A 23,118-nucleotide genomic window follows, 5' to 3' on the forward strand; every position below is an offset into this window, starting at 1 on the left:
AAAGTGCCTGACTGAGAACCGGCGACTGGCCTAGAAGAGGCTTCGTCGTCGGTTTTGGACCTCAGATGCCGGTCTCTTTCTTTGCCTTTGCGTTTTTTATACATTCCGGTTGTGGGTTGTTCCGATGGCATTATGTAATTAAATCTTCGTCCAAAACAATGTAAAGCAAAATCAAACAGACGTTTAATAGTGCATTTATTGAATCTAGCACAAAACCAACAACTAGTAACGTCGTGGTCAGGGCCTAGGCAAGAAATGCAGTAAGAGTGAAAGTCCTTATGAGGTATTTCCTTCCCACAAGGAATACAATTATTAACTTTTACTGACATCAGTCTGGAGCAAGAAAAAGTTTCCCCAATGGGGTACTTAGCTTTATTGAAGACTTCAGTTCTGAAATTCAATTTTGAAAATCTCAGGAGTTGGCCGACCGGCACTTGCGAACTGCTTTTGCTTCGGGCACCGCACGGCAAGAAAGACTGAAGAAAATGGCATTGGTTGCAACTTTTATACCCCTGGCGCACTGACGTCAGGGAAGAGGTGACAGCAACCGATGCCAGACCAAGACTTTGGAACTCGGGTCGCCTGCCAGCAGGATAACCCAAGTGTAATGACTGCAACAGTGAAACACGATGAACATCAGCTCATCAGGATTTTCTGACAGACATAGCTTTGTCCAAATAGAACCAAAGCTGCTTATGTAGAGTCCTCTCCTCTGAATTCTAGAGGGGAAGAAAAAAAAAAGATAGGCAAGTTAATAGTCCGATTCGAAGATAGCTTATTAACTACTTTTGGCATAAAAGATGGATTAGTATGAAGAATAATTATTTCCTTGTGAAAAATGAGAACAGGTGAAATAGCCATTAAAGCTAGCAGCTCTAGACTTGTTTAGCTGAAGTTGAAGCAGCACAAATCAGAATTTTTCAAATACAAAATTTAAGAGAATCAAAGGCAGAAGGCAAGAAAATGGGGCAAGGTAAGCTTTACTAGAATATAGTTCAGAAGGGAGGAGGGATAGTTTTTTTTAGAACTGTAATATGAGGGACGCTTTTTAAAAAACTTTCACCTCAATTTGGGAAGACAGTGGTGGGGTCCAAGGGGAGACCAGTGGAAATGGCTAATATCCCCAGCTACAATAACCTTGGGTGACCCTTATGGAAAGATATTCCTTAGAACCACAGAACCAAATGCAGCTGTGTTTCTAGAGATTATGTCTAATTTGTAATGATCAATAAAAGTATGAGCATTAGACCATGTGGCAGCTACACAGATGTCATCAATGGAGGCTTTAGCACAAATGGCAGCTGATGTGGCTACTCACCTAGTTGAGTGCGTTTTTGGTGGTCTTGGCAAGGTTAAGCCGGAATAAATGTATTAAATACAATCTGTTATCCATTTATATAGTGCATTTTTGGAGACTGGTTTTCCCATCTTATTGCCAGAAAAGGAGACAAACAATTGATCGTTTTTCCTAAATTCCTTAGTCCTGTGAAGGTAAAAGTGAAGCTGCCTATGTACATCAAAGGAGAAGTATTATCTCCTATATGGTAGTTGGAGATGGCTGCCAACTGAATGCTGATAGTGGAGAAACTAGCTCCACTTTGAAAGATGGAGGCAAGGGAGTGGAGCAGTCAAAGGATCCAACTCTCTCTGATAAGCCCAAAAAGAAAACCTCTTCCATTTACTCTTATAAGTCTTCCTAGTCGAAGACTTGAGATGAAAAAAGAATTTGGTGAACTGGGGAGGAAAGCCTGGAATGTCAAGCCATCACTAGAATTAGAGAAACAAGGCAGTCAACTTAGATCTGCAATATCTGGATGAAACATTCCTGACAGGTGCGACAAGAGGTCTGACTGGGATTCAGTGTCCATGGAGGACATACTAGGTGAGACCTTAGGAAGGGAAGCCACACTTGCCGAGGCCAGAAGGGGGAAAGATTAATTTGTCTGGAGCACTTTCTGAAGAAACTTAGGGATTACAGGCAAGAGAGGGTAAGCATAAGAGAGAAGTGAGGGCCAAATATGGACTACAGCACCTCTCGGTGAAATGTCCCTGAGGGGGAATTAGGCCAAACAGACTGCTGCATTTGTTGTTGAGGGGAGAGAAGAGATTGCAGCATGGCTGATGCCATTTGTGAAAGATCATATTTGCCATTAGTTGATGGAGGGACTACTTGTGAGACATCAGGATAGTCCTGCTGAACCTGTCCGCTAAGATAGTGGACTTCCCCTATATGTGCATCACTACAAGAAAGCAGTTGGAGAACACTCACTGCCAAACTCTCATTGCTACTCAGCAAAGGGAATAAGAATGGGTTCCCCCCCGCTTGTTGATGTACCAGACTACTGACATGTTATCCATTTGATTAGCAATAGTACCTAGTGACGGTGCTGCGGTAGCGTTGTCGCCTCACAGTAAGACGTTGTCCTGTTCGATTCTCAGCTAGAGCGTCTTGTGTGTGGAGACATGCGTGAATGGGTGTACCTTTGTTGATGGTTGTGCATCAGGGCTGGCAACTCGGCACGTAAAAATCTACTGCCAATCATTAGCAGTCCGGAGTTCCGCTGTGGTGACCCCTAACCAGGAAAAGCTGAAAGACACACACCTAGTGAAAGAGAGCTCTGAAGGGCCTGCAATGCATGCTAGAAGCACCACTGTCATCTCTAGGACATTTTATGCAAACTGGTCTCTTCTGGAGACCACGTGCCTTGAACAGTCTATCCCAAGTAATGTTCCTCCACCCCATCTGGGATGCGCCCATGGTTAAAGTGGCATTCAGGGGGAAGAGGATAAATTGACATCCTTGATAAATCTCCTCTGACTGTATCCACCACAGCAGGGATTTTCTGCACACCTGACACTTTTATTGTATGTCATAAGGGATGCTGATGAACAGACCACTGCACTGCTACAGTCTATTGAAAAATTCTCATATGAAGACGAGCAGTGGGTATTAAAGTTATTGCAGTGGCCATTGTCCCTACAGCTTGGAGTACCATTTTTGCTGGGGGAGAAGGAAGGATGAGAAATAACACGTCTGATACATGACAAAGTATGAACTCTGCTTTGAGACAGAAGGAGCTAGACAATTTACTGTCTTGAGGAAGTAATCCCCTGGCTTTTTCCAGAAGATGCCTGGTCAGTGCGATAAAGAGACAGTTGTCCAAGTTAAGGAAGCGCACTGAATCTGAGCAATCTTAGATGAGCTGCTACCAATACCATGCATTTAGTAAGCACCCTGGGGCTGTCATTATGAGACCAAAGGGCAGGGCTCTGAACTGGTAATGACTGGCTCCCAGCTGAAAGGGTAGGTATCTTCAAGAGCACCTGTTCATTTTGATGTGATAGTACATGGCATGAAGATCAATAGAGCACATCCAGTTGTCCTTCTGTAGGAGAAAGAGAACGGATTGAAGAGTGACCATCCGGTATTTGGAATTCTTTACAAACTGGTTCAGATAACGGAGATCCAAAAAAGGGTCTCAGGCCCGGTTTTCTTTGGCACTAACAAAAAAAAAAAAAAAAAATTTAAGTAAATTTCGGATCCTCTTTTGCCTAGAGGAAATCTTGGATGACTTGTCCAGCAGCTTTTGAATTTCTAGAGCTGCTAACTCCCTCTGATTAGGTGGATCGTCAGGGAGATGCTTCCTTTTCCTTTGGGGAACTTGTAAAAAGGGAATGGAATCATCCTCCCAGATATGATCCTTTGCACCCATGAATCTTTTGTGATGGCTATCTATGCTTTCAGTTGCGAGGACAAGTGCTCCAGACTGCCTCCAGAGAGAGACAGTCGGGCAACCTTTCAGGAGTGCTGAAAGGATCTGTCCAAGAGGGTATCTCAAGACCCTTGATTCTGGGGACCCCCTCTGCCACATGGGCATCACCTTCCTTTGTAGCTATTCTCCCTCTGCCTCTGGGAGGAAATGTCTCTGCATGACTCTTGGAAAAGTCCCTGGAGACTTCTGGAACCACACTTTTTACCACTGCTTTGATTCCTAGAAAAAGGTCTCTGCAGGGTACAATAGCAGATACCCATGGCAGACATCTTTCCATTTTTCTCACTGTAGAAAAGCATCTCTAACTATTGGCCCAAACAAAGAAAATTCATCAAAAGGAGCATTGATGAATAACACCTTGAAGGGCTATGCAAAATCACACAACAGCATCCAGGCAGGTCTCCTAATGGCTATGCCTGAATCAGATGCCAGTGAAGAACTGTCAGCTGCATGATAGATTAACCTCATGGACATGTTAGTAATGGATTGCTGGGTAGCCTGTCAAGAGGAAAAATACTTTTGTTCCTTTGTGGACATGGACCCAGGGGTTGCATTAGAGAGTTTTCAAGTCCCTCTGTAACCTAGTGAAATGTGCCAGGTAGTTCATAGACCATAAGACAAAGGTTGCTGAAGCATACACTCACTTCCCAAACCTGTCCAACCCCCTAGACTCCCTGTTCAGGTGGACAGTGGAGCTCTGTTCAGCCAACTCTTTTTTAGTGGTTGCTGCAACAATCCTCTTAAAGGGATTCCCTTGGGCCAGTGTTACCTGTCTGACTGGGTGCTCAAAATCTTGTCCTGATGTTTGGGGATTGATTCCATGGAGTCTGGCTCCTTCCATGCCCTGGAGGAGACTAGGTCCACACGCTCGTCTACAGGTGAGATAACCCAAGACATAGGTGGCCTAGACTCAAAGGCTTCCAAGAACATGAATTCCTCTTGTGAAGACCAACCACCTTTCTGGCAAAGGATCTTTAAGAGGTCTCCAAACAAGACATCCTTGGGTGGAGATCTAGGGGACCATTCCCCTTTATCAAAATTGATATCTTCTGTGAGGGAATTCCTGCAGGGAATCCAAATGCCTCCTCTTGTGTAACCTCTTCCGAGGAACCTCTTCAGTTGGGTGCTCGAGAGAGGTGTCGGAAGTAGTGGGAAGTTCCCTGGCGGAAACTGCTTGGAAGCACATCTGGGATGGCTGTCCCTGAGGTGAAGGATAAGTAGACTCAGACATAGGATCCAAAAAGGGAACAGGGAATGGATCCAAAGGCACAAGAGTTGAAACTACTTTGGGGTGGGAGAAAACCCTCTCCACAACCTCGAAGGCAGAAAGACAAAGAGAAGCAGAAACTCTTTGAGCAGACTATCCAAGGTCCTCCCTGACTCTCTGCTCTGAAGGAGTTGGAGCCAAGCTGTCCTACACTGAGGCCCCATGGGGAAGCAACAGCTCTGAAGGCTTCGGTGTCAAAGTCAACCCTTTGGACAAGAGGCCAAAGTATTGGCTCTGAGAACCATTTTGATGGGTAGTAGCCAACTGGATCAGGGAAGTCACCGGAGTGGAAGATAAGAATAGTCTAATCAGACAGTTTGACTCTCAGGATTAGAGAGCTACAAAATGGCAGAAAGGATAAGGAGGAGGAGTGATAACAGGCTGGAAAGAAGTTTAAGGCTCATGGATCTGATGGGAGATACAGCCAACAAGACCCCCATCTGGATCTATGTTCTGAGAAATTCTCATGATTCTATCCACCTTTGCCTCAAAAAGACTTCAGGAGGACCTAAAAGAGGCAGATGTGGAAGGTGGCCTGGAAGACTTTTTAGAAGTCTCCTGAAAAAAGGAGACCTCAACCTCAGGGATACCGGCTCAAGGTAAAAGCTTGGACTATGGAGCAGAGGAGACTTGGCAACAGTAGCTGTCGGATCCAAACTCGTTGAAACCTTCTTAGGAGGCTCAGATGGAAGTGATGACTTAGAAGACTGAGCAGGGGGGCGTTTCCAGTGCTCCCTGGGCTCCTTTGATTTATGAGAGGAGTTTTGAGCCCCGATGAAGGAGCAGAAGCTGGAAGGAAGCCTTTTAAAATAAGCTTCCTTCTCCTGTAGCTAATGGTCCTGGCATTAAAGGCTGCACAAATGGAGCAGTTAGTGTACAAGTATGCCGGAACAAAACAATAAATGCACTACCCGTGGGCATCAGAGTTGGAGATCTTATGCCCACAGAAAGTGCACTTTTTGAACCCAGTAGGCTTATCAGCCATACTGTAAAGCAGCAAATGATAACACCTACAAACAAGTGAAAAAGGAAAAAAAATATATTTTTTTTAAACAAAAAATAGTTACACAGTTAGGAAGAAAAAGGGAGTTTTAATACAAACAATAGTAGGACTAGAAAATACCTCAAAGCGAGGTAATAGGGGGAGAAGGGTTACCAACAATGGTAACCAAGATTACCAAAAAAAGAAAACATTAATTTTTGGTAGTAAGAAAGTTTAGAAAAGAGGCAGACATTAACAATAAGGAAATAAAAGTTAAGGAGAAGAAATACAAGTGTATGCACTAAGCCCACAATGAGCTTGAGAACTCGCAATCCCGTCTGAACCTGAAGAGCGGCAAATGAGATCAGAGGTCATTCAATGGTCAGGGGCACTATGAGTAAGGGTAGAGCTTGAGAATTGGATCATAAAATCTAGAGAAAGGGGTAGAGTCAGATCCGAGGATTGGATCCAAACTCATTCATTGAGGAATGAATGAAAATGACATCAGATCCAATGTTGCCAAGACCAAGAGAGAGTCGCCAACAAGACTTGATCTTCAAAGATATTCTGAAATTAAAGAAATTTGAGGAAAAGCATAAAAGAATTCCCTGTCCAGAGAAAGGTGATGATACCCACTCTCCAAACCAGAGGCCATGACAGTTGCATCTTTTTGCATCACACAGCAGACAGCTCAGTCTGTTGAGTATCCTATCAATCATCAATGGTCAATGTCTAGAAAGACCTTTCTGTTTAACATCCATTCATTCATGAGGACCTGTTCTAGTTTTGCTACTGTGTTTCTCCCAGAGGGTATATACAGAACCTGGAGGAAGGAGGATGTAAAAAGTCTAAAGTCAGGGGAGAGCACAAACGAGTAATTATCTACTGCTAGTTTAATTAGCTTGAGAATGCAGGTCTGTTGACTTTCTCATTGGACCAGACAAGTAACTTCTGTTTAAAGTGAAATTCATGTACATGTTCACAGAGAGTTTATAATTGCCATACAGTCTTGAATCATTGTTTTTAAATGGGACATGGTGCATTGTTCATGTGACTTGGTGTCTTGTCTCAATGAAGCAAAAATCCTAGATGCACAAACTGTTCATATGTTACAGAAGAATACCAGACAATTGTTTGTCTTTTCGGCTTTTGCCAGTTAGGGGTTGCCACAGTGGAACTCCGGTCTGCTAATGATTGGCAGTAGATTTTTATGGTGCCGAGTTGCCAACCCGACGCCCAACCTTCAGCGAAGGCACGCCCATTCACGCATGTCTTTCGGAGGCCACTCGACCGCGAATGCCAGACAATAAACATCCATATTCTGTACAGAAAAGCAATTTAATCATTAATCTTAATTCAGAAAAGAATTTCTGCACCTCAGAGGGCCTTGTATTCAATCCATATATGTATTTACTCTCATATAAATATAAAACTATCCCAACAGCAACACATTTCTGACACCGTATTAATTAGGCTTTCTCACAAACTTGTGTTCAATGATATTCTAATAAATAAAAAGTTCTACTATAATTTTTCACATTTAATATTTTTTCCATAAAGTGAATTCATGACAAACTGCCTGCCACCAAGCAGCAACAATACTAGAATTAGAAATGGCTTACTACCCCTCACAAGTGGCGTTAATATGCAACCTTCCATTAACAATGAGGGTATGATGTGAACTATTGCTATACAAGACTGAGAAGCTGGTAGGCTCACTTCATTATAAAAAGTCTGTACTTCCAAGTGGTTTACCTTGGTCAAGTCTGGTCAGAAAAGTTCGGCAGGTGGCTTCTGTTTCTGGACTTGGATGATCAAGGATCTGTCGACACCATTTTAAGGGGTTGTCTTCCCTCAATTCAGCAGGAGGTTGCTTCTTAGGAGAGATATACAACCTAAATAATAAAAAATACATACACAAATTGTAATTTCTGGTCACGGAGGTAAACTATCCTATACACTAAAGCTAACACTAGGGATTCAAGAGAAATTTCAGGCAGTCCAATTATCTAGGTAACCAAATGCAATCCACATTAGTTTCTTTATTACTTCACAGCCTTCCTGAAACACGCAGCGATCAAATGGATTTCTACCAAAGTAGCAACAATGTAAAATCTTTACTTGTGATATAGAAACTAAAATGATAAAGGTAATTTGCAAATAGGAGTGTGTGTGCCCTGGTATTATGTCTGTCAGGATGACAGACACAAGGAAGTAAGGCTCATAACAAAAGTCTCTACTTTTGCAACATGACTTCCGGAAGATGCCCTGGCAGTTGAAATTTACACTACAAGATGGTGATACAAAAGTCAGCAGATGGAGCATATGGGTCCTGGGGAAGCATCACACTGACAACTCCATGTTAGATAATTATGCCAATGCCATTTGACTAGCCCTACCATCAACAGTTCTGTGTGCTTAAGTGCAGAGCTGGGCATGGGCCCAAAGACACACAAGATTACGGCTGTTTAAGTTCAGTCCTGTGCATCACAACAGATCAACATAGTAGTTCTGACCTCACACCTTAGCAGCTCTGTAAACCCCCTTAGAAGGTTGCTCCACTAAAGCCAGACCCTAACAAAGAAAAAGGAACCAGTTAGAAGGACATATACTCATGTAGTACTTTACCAAATGGCAGAGAGGTAGGAACAATAGCATGACAGTAAATAAACTTAAGTTTTCCTCCACGCCAATATTCCAGATTCTTGCTACCCCTACATTTCTCTAACTTTCTAGCTACTATTCACCATGTCTTTTTTTCATTCGCCATTAGACCTTTTTTACCATATACTTCACTCTTTCAGCTCTCAAAAATATTTCAGTCGCTAACACTCTGATGCAATATAACAAATACAGTTTCTGTAATACTATAAAAAGCAAGCATAGCTATCTCTTGACTATCTGTCCAAATTATGTCCCAATTACTTCAACAGGGTATATTTATGTGCCTCTTTACCAGGTCTTGGCTGAAAAGGGTCCAGTGTCAAGACCGCAAGCCTGTTGAAAAATAAATAAAATATCTGCCATTCAAATACGCTAGCTAAATTTTATGCAACTGTCTTTCACTGGTAAATGGTACTTCGCTGTAATATGTGTGCTGAACTACATTTGCATATTGTTTCACATTTCTGAAAATAAGACAATGCCTCAGTAAGTTATTCTAGTCATCAGAATATATTACACCATAAATATAAACACAACATGAGATGTAATGTGCACATACATGCCATATTTTTATTGGAACCAGGTCATGGTTGAAAATGGTCCATATGGTTTATTCCACTAACCTTATCATAAACAAAAAGTTAAATAAAATTCAGACAATAACTATAACTGCAAGGAATTTAATACTAATTCAGACTCTAATTTCAGTTCCAAAAATTGCTCCAAAGTACTTACAAATACAGCAATAACAGTAACTAGCATAAGAGCTTATATCTGACATAAAAATGGACTACGGGGTAATTCTCACCTGGAGTTTTAGACAAGGCCCAAAATAAAGAACTTATTAAACCTGCATGACAAAAATATCATCCAGCCTCCATTGCTAAACAAGTTACATATTTAACATTAGAATTGCTCAGGTAGTTTCAACTTAATCACCTGTAAAATTAAAACAAACCGGTACTTGGCAGCTTGGCCCATAAAGCTTTCCCAGGCTAACAAAACCCCTTAGCCACTTCTACAGAAACAAGTCTGACCTCAGCTTATCGGCTGGGCTTAAAATGGCCCTTTAAGGCAGTTAGCCTATATGAATCTATAAAAGAACAAGCTCCAATGCATCCTGAGGCAGAAAACATGAGAGTGGGATCAGTGACAGAGTTGAAACTACCACTACAGAACCTCCATAAAAGAGCATTATATGGGACACATACATTTGTGGAGACCATTAAACTTGGTCTGCACAGGCAGAGAGGGGCGGGGATAAAACCACTGTTTATTATGCTTAGAAGAGTTGCCTTATCAGAAGAATCTTTTCCAGAAGGAGAAAGGCATGACAGGTCTGGATGCATAAACTGCATCCTAAACAAATAGAGTCTGCAAAGGCACCATTTGAGGCTTTCCGAGGTTGACTGTGATGCCTAAAGACTGAATGGATCAAGAAGCAAATTTCTAAATGTATTCAGAATCTTTATAGATAGGGCTGCCAGGAACCAGTTATCCAGGTAAGGAAAGACCCCTGAAGTTAGACAGCTACTACAACTAAGTACATGGATTTGGTAATCACACGGGTTGTGGTGAGACCGAATGGTAGTGTCATGAACTAAAAAAGCTGGCACCTATACAGAAATAAAGTAGGGCTCATTTGCTAACTTGATGCAGGGGGTAAGCCTCCTTTAAGATAAAGATAGCACTTCCAGTCCCCTTAAGAAAGGATTGGAGGGATGGACTGCACCATGACAATCTGATGGGACATTTTTGGTTGCTCAAGTAAGTCAAGAACGGGTCTAAAGTCCTGGAACGTTGAGGACACTAAAAAACAAATGGCTCTCTAAAAGGTACTGAACTGCAAAAGTCTTGCCAAAGCCTTTGAATAGGGTGGGATGATGGCAACAGAGGACTCATGGGATAGAACAAAAAGGGAACTGTATAACCTCTGGATATGATGTCCCTTACCAAGTTGTCATGTTACCATCATGCCATGTGGGCAGATGAGCTAAACAACCCCCACCAGTCTCCAAAGTGGAGAAGTCAGAAAAGTCAGGCATTAGAAAATTCTTCTGAGGAAGATCGCTTGTCTTCTCACAAAAACTCAAGAAAAAGAAAAGATATTTTACAAGTAAATACTCTACTATATCTTTAAGTATGACATTCTTAATCAGCGACAACATGCTTCTGTCTCATCTAAAGCACTACCACTGTTTACTCCCAGACTTACTCTAACATGGGGTAGGGTAAAACTAATGGAGCTATCTTTCTTAGCCATAAAGCCTTTGATACAGTCGATCATACTACTTGCTCTAAAAATATAGTGAGGCAGGTTGCTTTAATGACATCCTCCATAGTTCAAAAATTCTCTCTCTAAATGCACATGTACTCTCGTAGGACTAAATACCACTTACATAAGGCTCTTCCTATAAAGGATTTTTAGGCTCTGTGTTTGGCCCAACTTTTCTCTTAATGATCTTCCTTGGGCTCTCTCCCTCACAACAGCAGATTCCACTATGCTGCTTATACGGTCTTCCTCAAAGTATATAAAAGTCTACTTTTGGTTTACAGAACAAATTTTAATCTGCCTTTCTAGACAGTTGGAACTGACTCCACAAAAAAGCCAATAAATAGCCACAAAAAGTACAGTTTGCATAATCTTACCATCACAGATCCTACAGGTTCCCATCTCCCTCTAGATACAGAAGAGAGATATTTAGGCCTTCTTCTTGACCAGCATCTCCCCTTTCATAAATATGTTGAATCCCAAATCCAAAAAAGTATTATCACAACTCCCCACCGATTTTTATTTAGATAGAATACAAATTCTTCCATAATCAACCATATCTGAAGTCCATATCGTCCATCAAAATATCCGGGTCTATATTAGAACATCAAATATTTAACAGTTTGAATCACTAAATCTTGACCTTTAGTGATCGAACTGTTAAAACATCGAATGTACAGAAAAAATAAAAATAAAAAAACAAAAAAAAAATACTAAACGGTGTAGGCAGAGGGGCAAGCCCCCTTGCACCACCCACTTGGGGGTTGCACCCCCCCACATCCCCTGCTATTTAACACTACATTGAAGTAAATAGAAATCTCCCCTTACAGAGATTTCCATTTTCTTGTTAGTTGTTCTGTAGTTTTGCTATTCTCGTGTCGACAATGTCAGATTTGACATTGTCAGCTTTCGAGAATGTAATATAGACCCAAATATCTATGCCACGTAACTGTTGTATAGACAAAAATTGTGGCTAGTATCTTAAAATTAATAACTCATCAAGGTAGCAGACAAACTGACATAAATGGATACAAAAGATGCACTCGTTCCTTTCACTTGTTAAAAGGACATTCAACCATTAGCATATGTTCAGCCAGGGAAAACAAACGTGTTAAATTCTGGGCTCTGTACATTGACTATTTAACTTATTTAACTAATGTTTCAAAGCCTGAATACCATCCCAGTGTGCTACTTCAGTATATTCTAGAAGATGCAGACTTATACCCATGCACAGTCTCTCATTAACATAAGCCTCTTGTATGAGTTACAAGAAAGTACAGTTGTGTACACTTAGCATAAATGTAGATGTTGAGTGTATTCACTGTTGCAGTCATCACACTTGGGTTATCTGCCTGCAGGTAGCCCTCAGTTGGCCCGAATACCAGAGTCTTAGTATTTCTGCGTCGGATGCGGTCGCTTCTTCCATGACGTCAGGGGTATAAAACAGGCAGCTGATGACATTACATCAGTTTTTCTTGCCCCAAATGTCAGGAGCCCCCAAAAAGGGAGCTAGTATATGGTGGGGAACACCACCAGCAAAAAGTGAATACCAATGTCCTTAGGAATGGGCCACAGAGAGGAGAGGTAGAAAGATGGAGAAAGCCAGGGGGCTGGAGGGAGGGAAACCAGGACTGCAACAGTGAATACACTCGAACATCTACATTTATGGTAAGTGTACACAAATGTACTATGGTTCTTCATGTTTCACTGTTGCAGTCATCACACTTGGGTTGATTCCCAAAGCTGAGGATGGGTGGAGGTAGTCAAGAAGGGTTGGGGCTGGCTAGTAGGCCTTGCAAGACTGCTGTAGCAAAACCAGTCCTGGATTTTGAAGATAGGTAAGTGGTAATGTTTGGTGAAGGTGTGTACAGAACTACAAGTTGCAGCTTCCAGAATGTTCCTGGTAGGGACACCTCTGAGAAATGCAGTAGAGGTGGAAGTAGCCCTAGTAGAATGTGTTCTGATCCCCTGTGGTGTAGTCCTTCCGTGGTGCTTGTAGCAGAAATGGATGCAGTATGCTATCCATTTGGAAATGGTTTGTTTTGAAATGGCCTTGCCCTCGGTCCCTGTAGCAAGGCTGACTAGCAGCTGGTCAGATATTCTGAAAGGCTTAGTCCTGTCAAGGTAGAACCTGAGCTGTCTGTGCACGTCCAAGAAGTGCAAGATCCGTTCCCCTTTATTCTGAGGGTTAGGGAAGAAAGTTGGTAAATGGATGGTTTGGTTTAGAGCCACACATACCATCTTAGGCATGAAGGACGGGTTAGTCCTGAGGAAAACCCTGTCAGTATGGAAAATAATGAAGGGTTCCACAGCTATTAGTGCCTGTAACTCAGACACTCTTCTGACTGAAGTTATGGCTAAAAGCAAGGCTATTTTCCAAGAGGAATTTTAACTCTGCTGAGGCAGCAGGTACAAAAGGTGGGAGCGTGAACTTTTCAAATACAAATTTAAGGTCCCAAGGCAGGGGTGGGTGCTCTCCTAGGGAGCCTTAAATTGTTAGCCCCTCTCAGGAACTGGTTTGATAAAAGGGGTAAGAAAATAGAGGTGGCTCAGTATTATAATCAGCTGAGATGGCAGAGGCATGAATCTTAATGGAGAACGATAAGCCTCTGTGAAGTAGCTCTGTTAGGTAAATCCAGGATTAGAGGTAAGGAGGGCACTGCTGTGTCCTTTCCTTTGTACTGATTCCAAGAACATTATATTTTCCACTTTGCAGCATAGGATTTCCTAGTACTAGGCCTTCTGGCTTCAAGAATGATGTCAAGCATCTGTTTGCTGAGGGTTGCTGGTGGGGGATTCAAGGGTAAGCCATGCTGCAAGGTTTAGAGTTTGCAATTGGGGATGCAAAATCTTTCCCTCCTGCTGAGACAGCAGGGTAGGAGTGTGGTGTAGGTGCCAGGGTGGCACTGTCAGGCTGTGCAGGAGTGGGTACCAGCGCTTTTGTGGCTAGTCTGGTGCAATAGGAATTGCCCTAGGCCTGTCCTGTTTTATCCTGAGTAGTATACTTGAGAGAAGGGACAGACTGGGAGAGGCACAGACAGAGAGGTTTCCCCATTGAAAGGATGGGGCATCCACCTTCCAGGCCCTGCTGTGAGGGTCCCTGGTGCAGTATTTGCTTAACTTGTGGTTCTGGGGGGAGGCAAAGAGGTCCACCTCTGCGTCACCCACCTCTGGATCAGAAGGATGAAGGTGTTGTGCTCCAATTTCCACTCGTGTGGGTCAAAGAGATTTCTGCTTAAGTCGTCTGCCAGTGAATTTTGTTTACCTGGCAGGAATTAAGCTTGTAGATGCACCCAGTAGCTCAAGACTGTGTTCCACAGGGCCATGGCTAACCTGCAGAGTGGGTAAGAATGGGTTCCCCCTGCTTGTTTATGTACCACATAACTGTGGTATCTGTTTTTATCAGCAGTTGTTCTAGAAGGATTAGGTGTCTGAAGGCTGTCAGAGCATTCTGTACAGCTAACATCTCTTTCTGATTGATGTGCAGGAGGATCTGCCCCGGGCTCCAGTGGCACTGAATGCATTTGCCTGCAATGCGAGCCCCCCCATGCATAGTCTGATGCATCTGTTAGGGTTTGGGCATCAAGGAGTTGAGAGAAATGCAGTCCCTTGATGTGGTTCCATGCTTCTGCCCACCAAAGGAACTCTGCTCTTAGGCAAGGTATGATAGGAATGACCGTTTCCAGGTCCTGCGAATATTGGCACCAAAGACTTTTTAAGTACCACTGAAGTTTCCTCATATGCAGTCTTGCATATGGAATTAGTAGAATACATGAGACCATGAACCCTAGGGCTTGCAGTATTTTTCTTGCAGATAGCTGGGTTCTGGTGGCCATTTGTTTGAAATAGTTTTTCAGATAGAGCTGTTTTTCTGGAGTGAGAAATGCCATCTGGGAAGTTGTGTCCAAGCTTGCTCCCAGGAATACAATCTTTTGACTGGGTACTAGTTGTGATTTTGTGTCACTGATAGTGTACCCCAATGAACTGAAAAGGCTTTTTACAAATGTCAGGTGCTGAAGCAGAAATTCCTGTCTGCCTGAATCAGGCAGTCGTCCAGGTATGGGAAAATCTGGATATTTTGCTGCCTGCAGTATGCAATGGCTGGAGCCAGGCACTTTGTGAAAAAAATGGGCGCAGTAAACAAGTTAAAGGGAAGTGCAGACAACTGATATAGCAATAACCCACGCCTGGGTGTGGGTAATGCTAAATTTACCCATGGTTGGCGTGGTTTGGTCCCGAGGGTGAAGCCTGAGGGACCAAACAAAGCCAACCGTGGGTAAATTTAGCATTACCCACACCCAGAAGTGGGTTATTGCTATTATACCATGACATTATTTAAGAAAAGAAACTATTACTTTTCTTAAATAATGGCATAGTATAATGCCTGTTTGCTGCCCTTCCGCAGATGTCTGGCATCCGGCAGTTCTGATGTACTGCGCCGCCGCGCAGTACATCAGAGTTGTGGCAAAAGCAACGGAGAAAGCAAGATCTCCATTGCTTTTTTGTGTTGCTATGTTAAATGAGTTTAACATAGCGAGACAGTTTTAAAATAAGCAACGGAGATGTCCGTTGCTTATTTTAACTGTCTCGCTATGTTAAACTCATTTAACATAGCAACATAAAAAAAGCAACGGAGATCTTGCTTTCTCCATTGCTTTTAAAACACTGTCTCGCTATGTTAAATGGGTTTAACATAGCGAGACAGCTTAAAATAAGCAACGGAGATCTCCATTGCTTATTTTAAAGCTGTCTCGCTATGTTAAACCCATTTAACATAGCAAGACAGTGTTTTAAAAAAACGAGTTATACTAATGGAAAAAAGTCCGGGCGACCGGACCTTTTTCTATAAGTATAACTCGATTTACAACGGGCACGCTGGCCAATCAGCGTGCACGTTTTGGGGGGGGGTCATGGTATAATAGTGCATAGACCCTGCCCTGAAATGCAGATATTTCCTGTAGGATTCCCATATAGGGATGTGCAGATAAGCTTCTTTTAAGTCTAGAAAGACTAACCAGGCATCCTTGGCTAGCACCAGGAGAAGTTGTTGCAGGGTAAGCATCTTGAATTTTGGGACCACCAGGAAGGTGTTGAGAATTGAAAGATCCAGAATTGGGCACCAAGAGCCCTCTTTTCTGGGTACCAGGAAAAAAGTCTGGAGTAGAAACTCTAACCCCTTTGTTCTATAGGAAAAGGTAGAATATCTCTGATATTGAGCAGGGAAAGTACTTGCTTTTGAGCCTCTGCCCACTGGTTTGGAGAACGGACTGGAAACCCGCTTGGGGTTGGAAGAGAGTGGAAGTGGAATTTGTACCCCTGGGATACAATGTTGAGGACCCATCTGTCCTGAGTAATGGGCATCGAATTTTTTGCATGACGGGCAAGTTTTCCTCCTAGGGGCACAAGCAGTTGAGCAGGGCTGGGAAGGAGAGTTAAGAAGTCATTGTGAACTTTTACCATAGGGGGAGCGGCTTACCAGTCTCTGGTTTTGAGTTGGGGCCACTCCATTGCTTAGATCTCTGCATACTCAGACTGTAGTCTGGGTGGCCTGCTTCCCTTGGGTCTTGTCTGGGAAGGCCTGGTAGGGGGGTTGGAAAGGACCAGTTTTTTAAAGGAAAGTGCCTACTGAATCTAGGTGGCTGCACAGTCTGCACAGATTTAGCTTTCTTTCAACTTTTTAAGAACAACTTCTGCTTGGGTGCCAAACAAAAGTCCTTATTTAAAGGAGCGTCTATTAATTTGGACTTGGCATGATCTGGCAAGTTTTGTTCCTCAGCCAAGCATGCCTTCTCAGTACAGAACCAGTGACTGCATCCCTGCAAGATGCTTCTAGGGCATCAAAGCCACACTGCAAGGTATGCTAACTTGGTAATGCATTAGCTCTTGAAAATCTTTATTTTCTGCACAATCTGGAATTAATACCATTTTTTGTTTAATTAGTTCTATAATATGTTGCTGGTACTTCAACATGTGAAAAGTACAGTTGTGTATGCTTACCATAAATATAGATGTTAGAGTGTATTCACTGTTGCAGTCATTACACTTGGGTAATCTGCTGTCAGGTTGCCCTCAGTCGGCCTGATTAACAAAGTCTTGGGTCCTGCATCGGTTGCTGTCCCTTCTTCCATGACGTCAGGGGTATAAAACATGCAGCAGACGCCATTACATCAGTTTTTCTTGCCCCAGATGTCAGGTGCCCCCGAAATGGGGAGCAAATAAAATTAAAAACAAAAAAAATATACCTCCAATCCCAAAAGCAAATACACCAAAAGGGCTTTTAAGCATAGTGATAAAATAGGTGGCTGGAGGGAGGGTAACCAGGACTGCAACAGTGAATACACTAACATCTACATTTTTGGTAAGTGTACACAACTGTACTATGTTCTTCGTGTTTCACTGTTGCAGCCATTACATTTGGGTAGATTCCCAAAGCTATGGTTGGGTGGAGGGAATTATACAGCATTAGGACCAGCTATAAGACCCTGCAGGACAGCAGTGGCAGCGCCAGCTCAGGATTTAGAGAAAAAAGGTAAACGGTAATGTTTGGTGAACGTATGAACTGAGCTCCAGTAGCAGCTTCTAGAATGTCCCTGGTAGGAACACCTCTGAGAAAGGCTGCAGAAGTAGATGCAGCCCTGGTGGAATGGGATCTGATCCCCTGGGGGATAGTTTATCCATGGTGCATATAGCAGAAATGAATACAATGGCTTTTCAATTTGGAAACAGTTTGCTTTGAAATAGCCTTTCTCTCTGCCCCTGCAGCAAATGCCACCAGTAGTTCAGATTTTCTTTGAGATTTTGTCCTGTTGAAGTAAAATCTAAGTTGTCTGTGTACATCCAATGAATGCAGAATCCACTCCCCCTTGTTCTGTGGATTGGGAAAAAAAGTTGGCAAATGAATGGTCTGATTAAGAGCCACACTGGATACCACCTTAGGCATGAAGGATGGATTGGTCCTGAGAGGTACCCTGCCCGCATGAAAAATAATGAAAGGCTCCACTGCCATAAGAGCCTGTAATTCGGAAATCCTTCTAGCTGAAGTGACTGCTAAAAGGAAAGCTGTTTTCCAGGAAAGAAATTTTAAGTCTGCAGTAGCAGCTGGCTCGAAAGGAGGGAGAGTGAGTTTTTCCAATACAAAACTGAGGTCCCAGGCAGGGGTTGGAGCTCTTCTGGGTGGTCTTAAGTTTTTGCCCCTCTGACATACTGCTTTAGCAGAGGATGACAGAAGAGGGGAGGTTCTGTGTTGCAATGAGCTGAAATGGCCAAGACATGGATATTTAAGGAAGAAAAGTACAGCCCCTTGTGAAGCATCTCAGTTAAGTATTGTAAAACTGAAGTGGTGGTGCTGCGGTAGCACTGTTGTCTCACAGTAAGACGTTGCCCTGTTCGATTCTCAGCTAGAGCGTCTTCTGTGTGGAGACACGTGTGAATGGGCATAACTTCGTTGAAGGTTGTGCATCAGAGCTGGCAACTCGGCACATAAAAGTCTACTGCCAGTCATTAGTGGACCGGAGTTCTGCTGTGGCGACCCCTAACCGGGAAAAGCCAAAAGACACAACAACAACAGCTGTGCTTATCCCTTGAGATTGATTCTAGACACAGAGTCTTTTCCATTTGTCAGCATAAAATTTTCTAGTACTGGGCCTTTTTGCCTCCAAAATGACATCCATCACAGGTTTGCTGAGGGATGCTAAGGGTGAATTTAGGTGATTAGCCATGCTGCAAGATTCAAAGTTTGGAGCTGAGTGTGCAGAATTTGGTTGTTCTGCTGAGACAGTAAGTAAGGTGTCTGAGGTATGTGCCTCGGTGGAAGGTGTGACACACTGCGCAGGAGTGGGTACCAGTGTTGGCGAGGCCAGTCTGGAGCAATCAAAATCATTTTTGGTTTGTCCTGTTCAGCTTTTAGTAGAACTTTGGAGAGCAGAGGCAGAGGGGAAAAGGCACAGACTGATCGTTTTTTCCAGCTGAAAGATAGAGCATCCACTTTCCAGGATTTTTTGTGAGGAGTTCTTGTGCAGAATTTGTCCAACTGAAAGTTCTGGGGTGAGGCAAAAAGATCTATGTTTGGGCTCCCCCATTTGCATGTCAACATGTTGAAAATCAGTGGTTCCAGTTTCCATTCATGTGGGTCCATGAAATTTCTGCTTAGTTCGTCAGACAGAGTATTCAGTTTTCCTGGCAGGAATTGAGCTTGTAGTTTTATTTGCTAGGTCAAAGCAGTGTTCCACAATGCCATGGCTAGTCTGCAAAGTGGGTAGGAGTGTGTACCCCCCCTGCTTCTTTATGTATCACATAACCATGGTGCTGGTCTGTCCATCATTAATTGTCCTGGATGAAGGTAGTCCTTGAAGGCTGTCAGTGCATTCTGTACAGCTAGCATTTCATTTTGATTGATATGACAATGCATTTGATTTGGGTTCCATTTGCCCTGAATGAACTTCCCTGCCAGATGTGCCCCCCAAGCATAGTCTGATGCGTCTGTAGTTAGGGTTTGGGTGGCAGGGGTGGTGTGAATGGCAGTCACTTGTTTAGGTGGCAGGCCTCTGCCCACCATAGGCACTCTAGTTGCAGGCAAGGTATGATCAGAATCATTGTTTCCAGGCTGTGACAATGCTGACTCCATAGACTTTTTAAGTACCACTGAAGTTTCCTCATATGCAGTCTTGCATATGGTATTAGAAGAATGCAGGAGGCCATGAACCCCAAGGCTTGCAGTATTTGCCTTGCAGAAAGCAGGGATTTTGTGGCCACCTCTTTGAAGCAAGTCTCCAAGTAAATTGGTTTCTCTGGCGTAAAAAAAGCCATCTGGGCAGCAGTATTCAAGCTTGCACCCAGGAAGGTAATTTTTTGAGAGCGTACCAGGTGCGATTTCTTTTCGTTTATAGTGTACCCTAGACAAGTTAGAACCCTTTTTACAAACGCCAGATGGTTTAGAAGAGTGTCCTTGTTTTCTGCCTGAATTAGGCTATAATCCAGGTATAGATATATTTGAATATTTCTTTGCCTGCAAAATGCAATTACTGGAGCCAGGCACTTTGTAAAGACCCTGGTTGCAGTCGATAAGCCAAAGGGCAGTGCACAGAACTGGTAATGCAAGTAGCCTGCTTTGAAGCGGAGGTATCTTCTGCAAGATTCCCTGATTGGGATATGCAGATAAGCCTCTTTTAAATCTAGGTTGCCAACCAGGCATCTTTGCCTAGCATAGCAAGTAACTGGTGAAGATTCAGCATCTTGAATTTTGGAATGTAAGCCTCTTTTAAATCTAGGTTGCCAACCAGGCATCTTTGCCTAGCATAGCAAGTAACTGGTGAAGATTCAGCATCTTGAATTTTGGAATGTTCAGAAAGGTGTTTAGAGTAGATAAGTACAGAATTGGACGCCATGATTTGTCTTTTCTGGGTACCAGGAAAAGTCTTGAATAAAAACCTTGTCCCTTTCCTCTTCTGGTACTGGCTGAATAGCCCCATGTTCATGGGGGAAGTACTCATTTCTGGGCCTCTGCCCACTGATTTGGGGGCAGGTCTGGCCATCCATTTGGAAATGGCAACATGTGGAAATAAAATCTGTATCCCTGGGACACTATATTTAAAACCCATTTGTCCTGTGTTAAAAGTTGCCAGTTTCTTGTATGAAGTGCCAGGTTTCCCCCCAAAGGGGCGGCTAAAAGTTAAGTGCTTGGTAAGTGTAAAGGGAAGTCATTGAGACTGCTTACCATAGGGAGGTGTCTTGTTGTTTCCAGATTTGGAGGAGGAGGAAAGTACAGTTTTGTACCTACCATAAATGTAGATGTTAGAGTGCTCATACAGCTGCAGTCATTACAGATGGGGTTATCCTGCCGTCAGGCAGGTCCTCGGTCGGCCGAATTCCAAAGTCTAGGTCCGGCGTCGGTTATCGTCGCCTCTTCCCTGACGTCAGTGTGGCAGGGTTATAAAAGAGGCAGCCGACGCCATCTTCTTCAGTTTTTCTTGCCCCAGATGTCAGGTGCCCCCAGAAGGAAGGCAAAACATAAATTTATGTAATCATGCAATATAGAGTAATCAAAAAAACAGTAGTTGCAAGCAAATATACCATAAAAGAATACCCCAAATAGGTTGTATGAGAAGGTGTTTGTGATAAGGCCTGTCCTAAGAGGGGAAGGAGGGGGGGTAACCTGGACTGCAGCTGTATGAGCACTCGAACATCTACATTTATGGTAGGTATCAAAACTGTACTATGTTCATCATGCATACAGCTGCAGTCATTACAGATGGGAAGAATCCCATAGCTAAGTAGGGGTGGCAGGCACTAAGTGGAACTAGGAGGAGCAAGGATGCCCTGCAAGACTGCTGTGGCAAATCCCGCTCTAGATTTAGAGTATAGTAGAAGGTGATAGTGCTTGGAGAAAGTGTGCACTGAACTCGAAGTGGCTGCTTCCAAAATGTCTTAGGAACCCCCCTGAGGAAAGCTGCAGAGGTAGCTGTGGCCCTGGTGGAGTGGGATCTGATGCTTGTAGGCACAGCTTTTACATGGAATGAGTAACAAAAGCGTATGCAGTGGGCTATCCATTTTGAGATTGTCTGTTTGGAAATAGCCTTTCCTTGAGCACCTGTAACATAGGACAAAGAGTTGCTCGGATTTCCTGAATGGCTTTGTCTTGTCCAAATAATAACGAAGTTGTCTGTGAATGTCCAAGGAATGCAGTAGTCTTTCCCCTTTGTTTTGTGGATTAGGATAAAAGGTAGGTAAGTGGATAGTCCGATTCAAAGCTATACTGGATACTACCTTTGGCATAAAGGTATGGTTGGTTCGTAAGGAAACTCTGTACTGATGGAAAATGATGAAAGGTTGCACAGCCATGAGGGCCTGTAGTTCCGAAACCCTGCGTGCTGAGGTGATAGCCAGAAGGAAGGTTGTTTTCCATGACAAGTATTGTAGTTCTGATGAAGCAGCTGGCTCGAAGGGAGGAAGGGTCAGCTTTTCCAATATGAAGTTGAGGTCCCAAGCAGGGACTGATGGTTTCCTTGGGGGTTTTATATTATTTGCCCCTCTGAGGAACTGTCTTAAGAGAGGATGTGAGAACAAAGGAGGGTCTGTGTTGTATTGTGCAGAAATGGCTGAAGCGTGGATTTTGATGGAGGAGAAGGAAAGTCCACTGTTTAACAACTCAGCTAGGTACTGTAAAATTTGAGGTAAATTTATTACCCAAGGATTCTGGCCCTTTTCTTGATTCCAGGCACAAAATCGTTTCCATTTGGCGGAGTAGGCTTTTCTAGTAGAAGGTCTTCTGGCCTCCAAGATGACATCCTGCACCTCCTTGGAGAGGAGGGTCTGTTGGGAAATCAAGGAATTCTCCATGCAGCTAGATTTAGGGTTTTGAGCTGGCTGTGAAGAGTCTTGTAGTTGTGCTGGAACAACAGAAGAGGGACTAGAGGTAGGATCCATGGTGGGGAATGTGTCAGGCTCTTCAGGAGCAGATACCAGTGTTGCCTTGGCCAGTCTGGAGCAATGAGAATCATTTTCGGCCTCTCTGCTCTGGCTTTTAATAGATCTTTGGGCAGCAGAGGAAGAGGCGGAAAGGCATAGACTGTCAACGCTGTCCAATTGAAAGAAAGTGCGTCCACTTTCCAGGCCTGTGGATGATAGGTCCTTGAACAAAATTTTTTCAATTGTTAATTTCTGTGGGTAGCAAAGAGATCTATGTCTGGCTGTCCCCATGCCTGAGTTATCTTTGTGAAAACTTGAGGATGCAACTTCCATTTGTGTGGATCTGTCATATTTCTGCTTAGGCTGTCTGCCAGTGTGTTTTCCTTCCCTGGCAGGAATTGTGCCTGTAGTTGAATTTTCAATTCCAGTGCTGTATTCCATAGGGTCATGGCTTGCCTGCACAGGGGGTATGAATGAGTTCCCCCCTGTTTGTTTATGTACCACATCACTGTGGTGTTGTCTGTCCTTATCTATAGCTGGCCTGGATGCAGTAGCTCTTTGAAGGCCATAATAGCATTTCGCACGGCTAGCATTTCCTTTTGGTTGATGTATAGGTGCTTCTCTTTTTGGGACCATTTTCCCTGAATGCACTGATCTGTCATGTGTGCCCCCCAGGCATAGGCTGAGGCGTCTGTTGTGATGATTTGAGTTGCTTGAGGTACACAGAAAGGGAGACCTATGTTTCTTTGGCATGCTT

The 23,118-nt window shown here is 43.4% G+C and overlaps 1 protein-coding gene across 4 annotated transcripts in view; it reads right to left on the minus strand.

The window, feature by feature from the left end:
• The window catches only part of LOC122790165 (SLAIN motif-containing protein-like), a 524,881-nt gene that overhangs the window by 362,278 nt on the left and 139,485 nt on the right, over positions 1–23,118 (minus strand). For all 4 annotated transcript variants that reach the window (XM_044057761.1, XM_044057757.1, XM_044057758.1 and 1 more), the window contains exon 3: positions 7,778–7,917. In XM_044057761.1, the coding sequence (XP_043913696.1) occupies positions 7,778–7,917 (140 nt within the window). The remainder of the gene's footprint in view (positions 1–7,777; positions 7,918–23,118) is intronic.

The sequence above is a fragment of the Protopterus annectens genome, chromosome 15.part0, assembly GCF_019279795.1.
Source record: "Protopterus annectens isolate FY-2018-M chromosome 15.part0, PAN1.0, whole genome shotgun sequence".
Taxonomy (NCBI): domain Eukaryota; kingdom Metazoa; phylum Chordata; order Ceratodontiformes; family Protopteridae; genus Protopterus; species Protopterus annectens.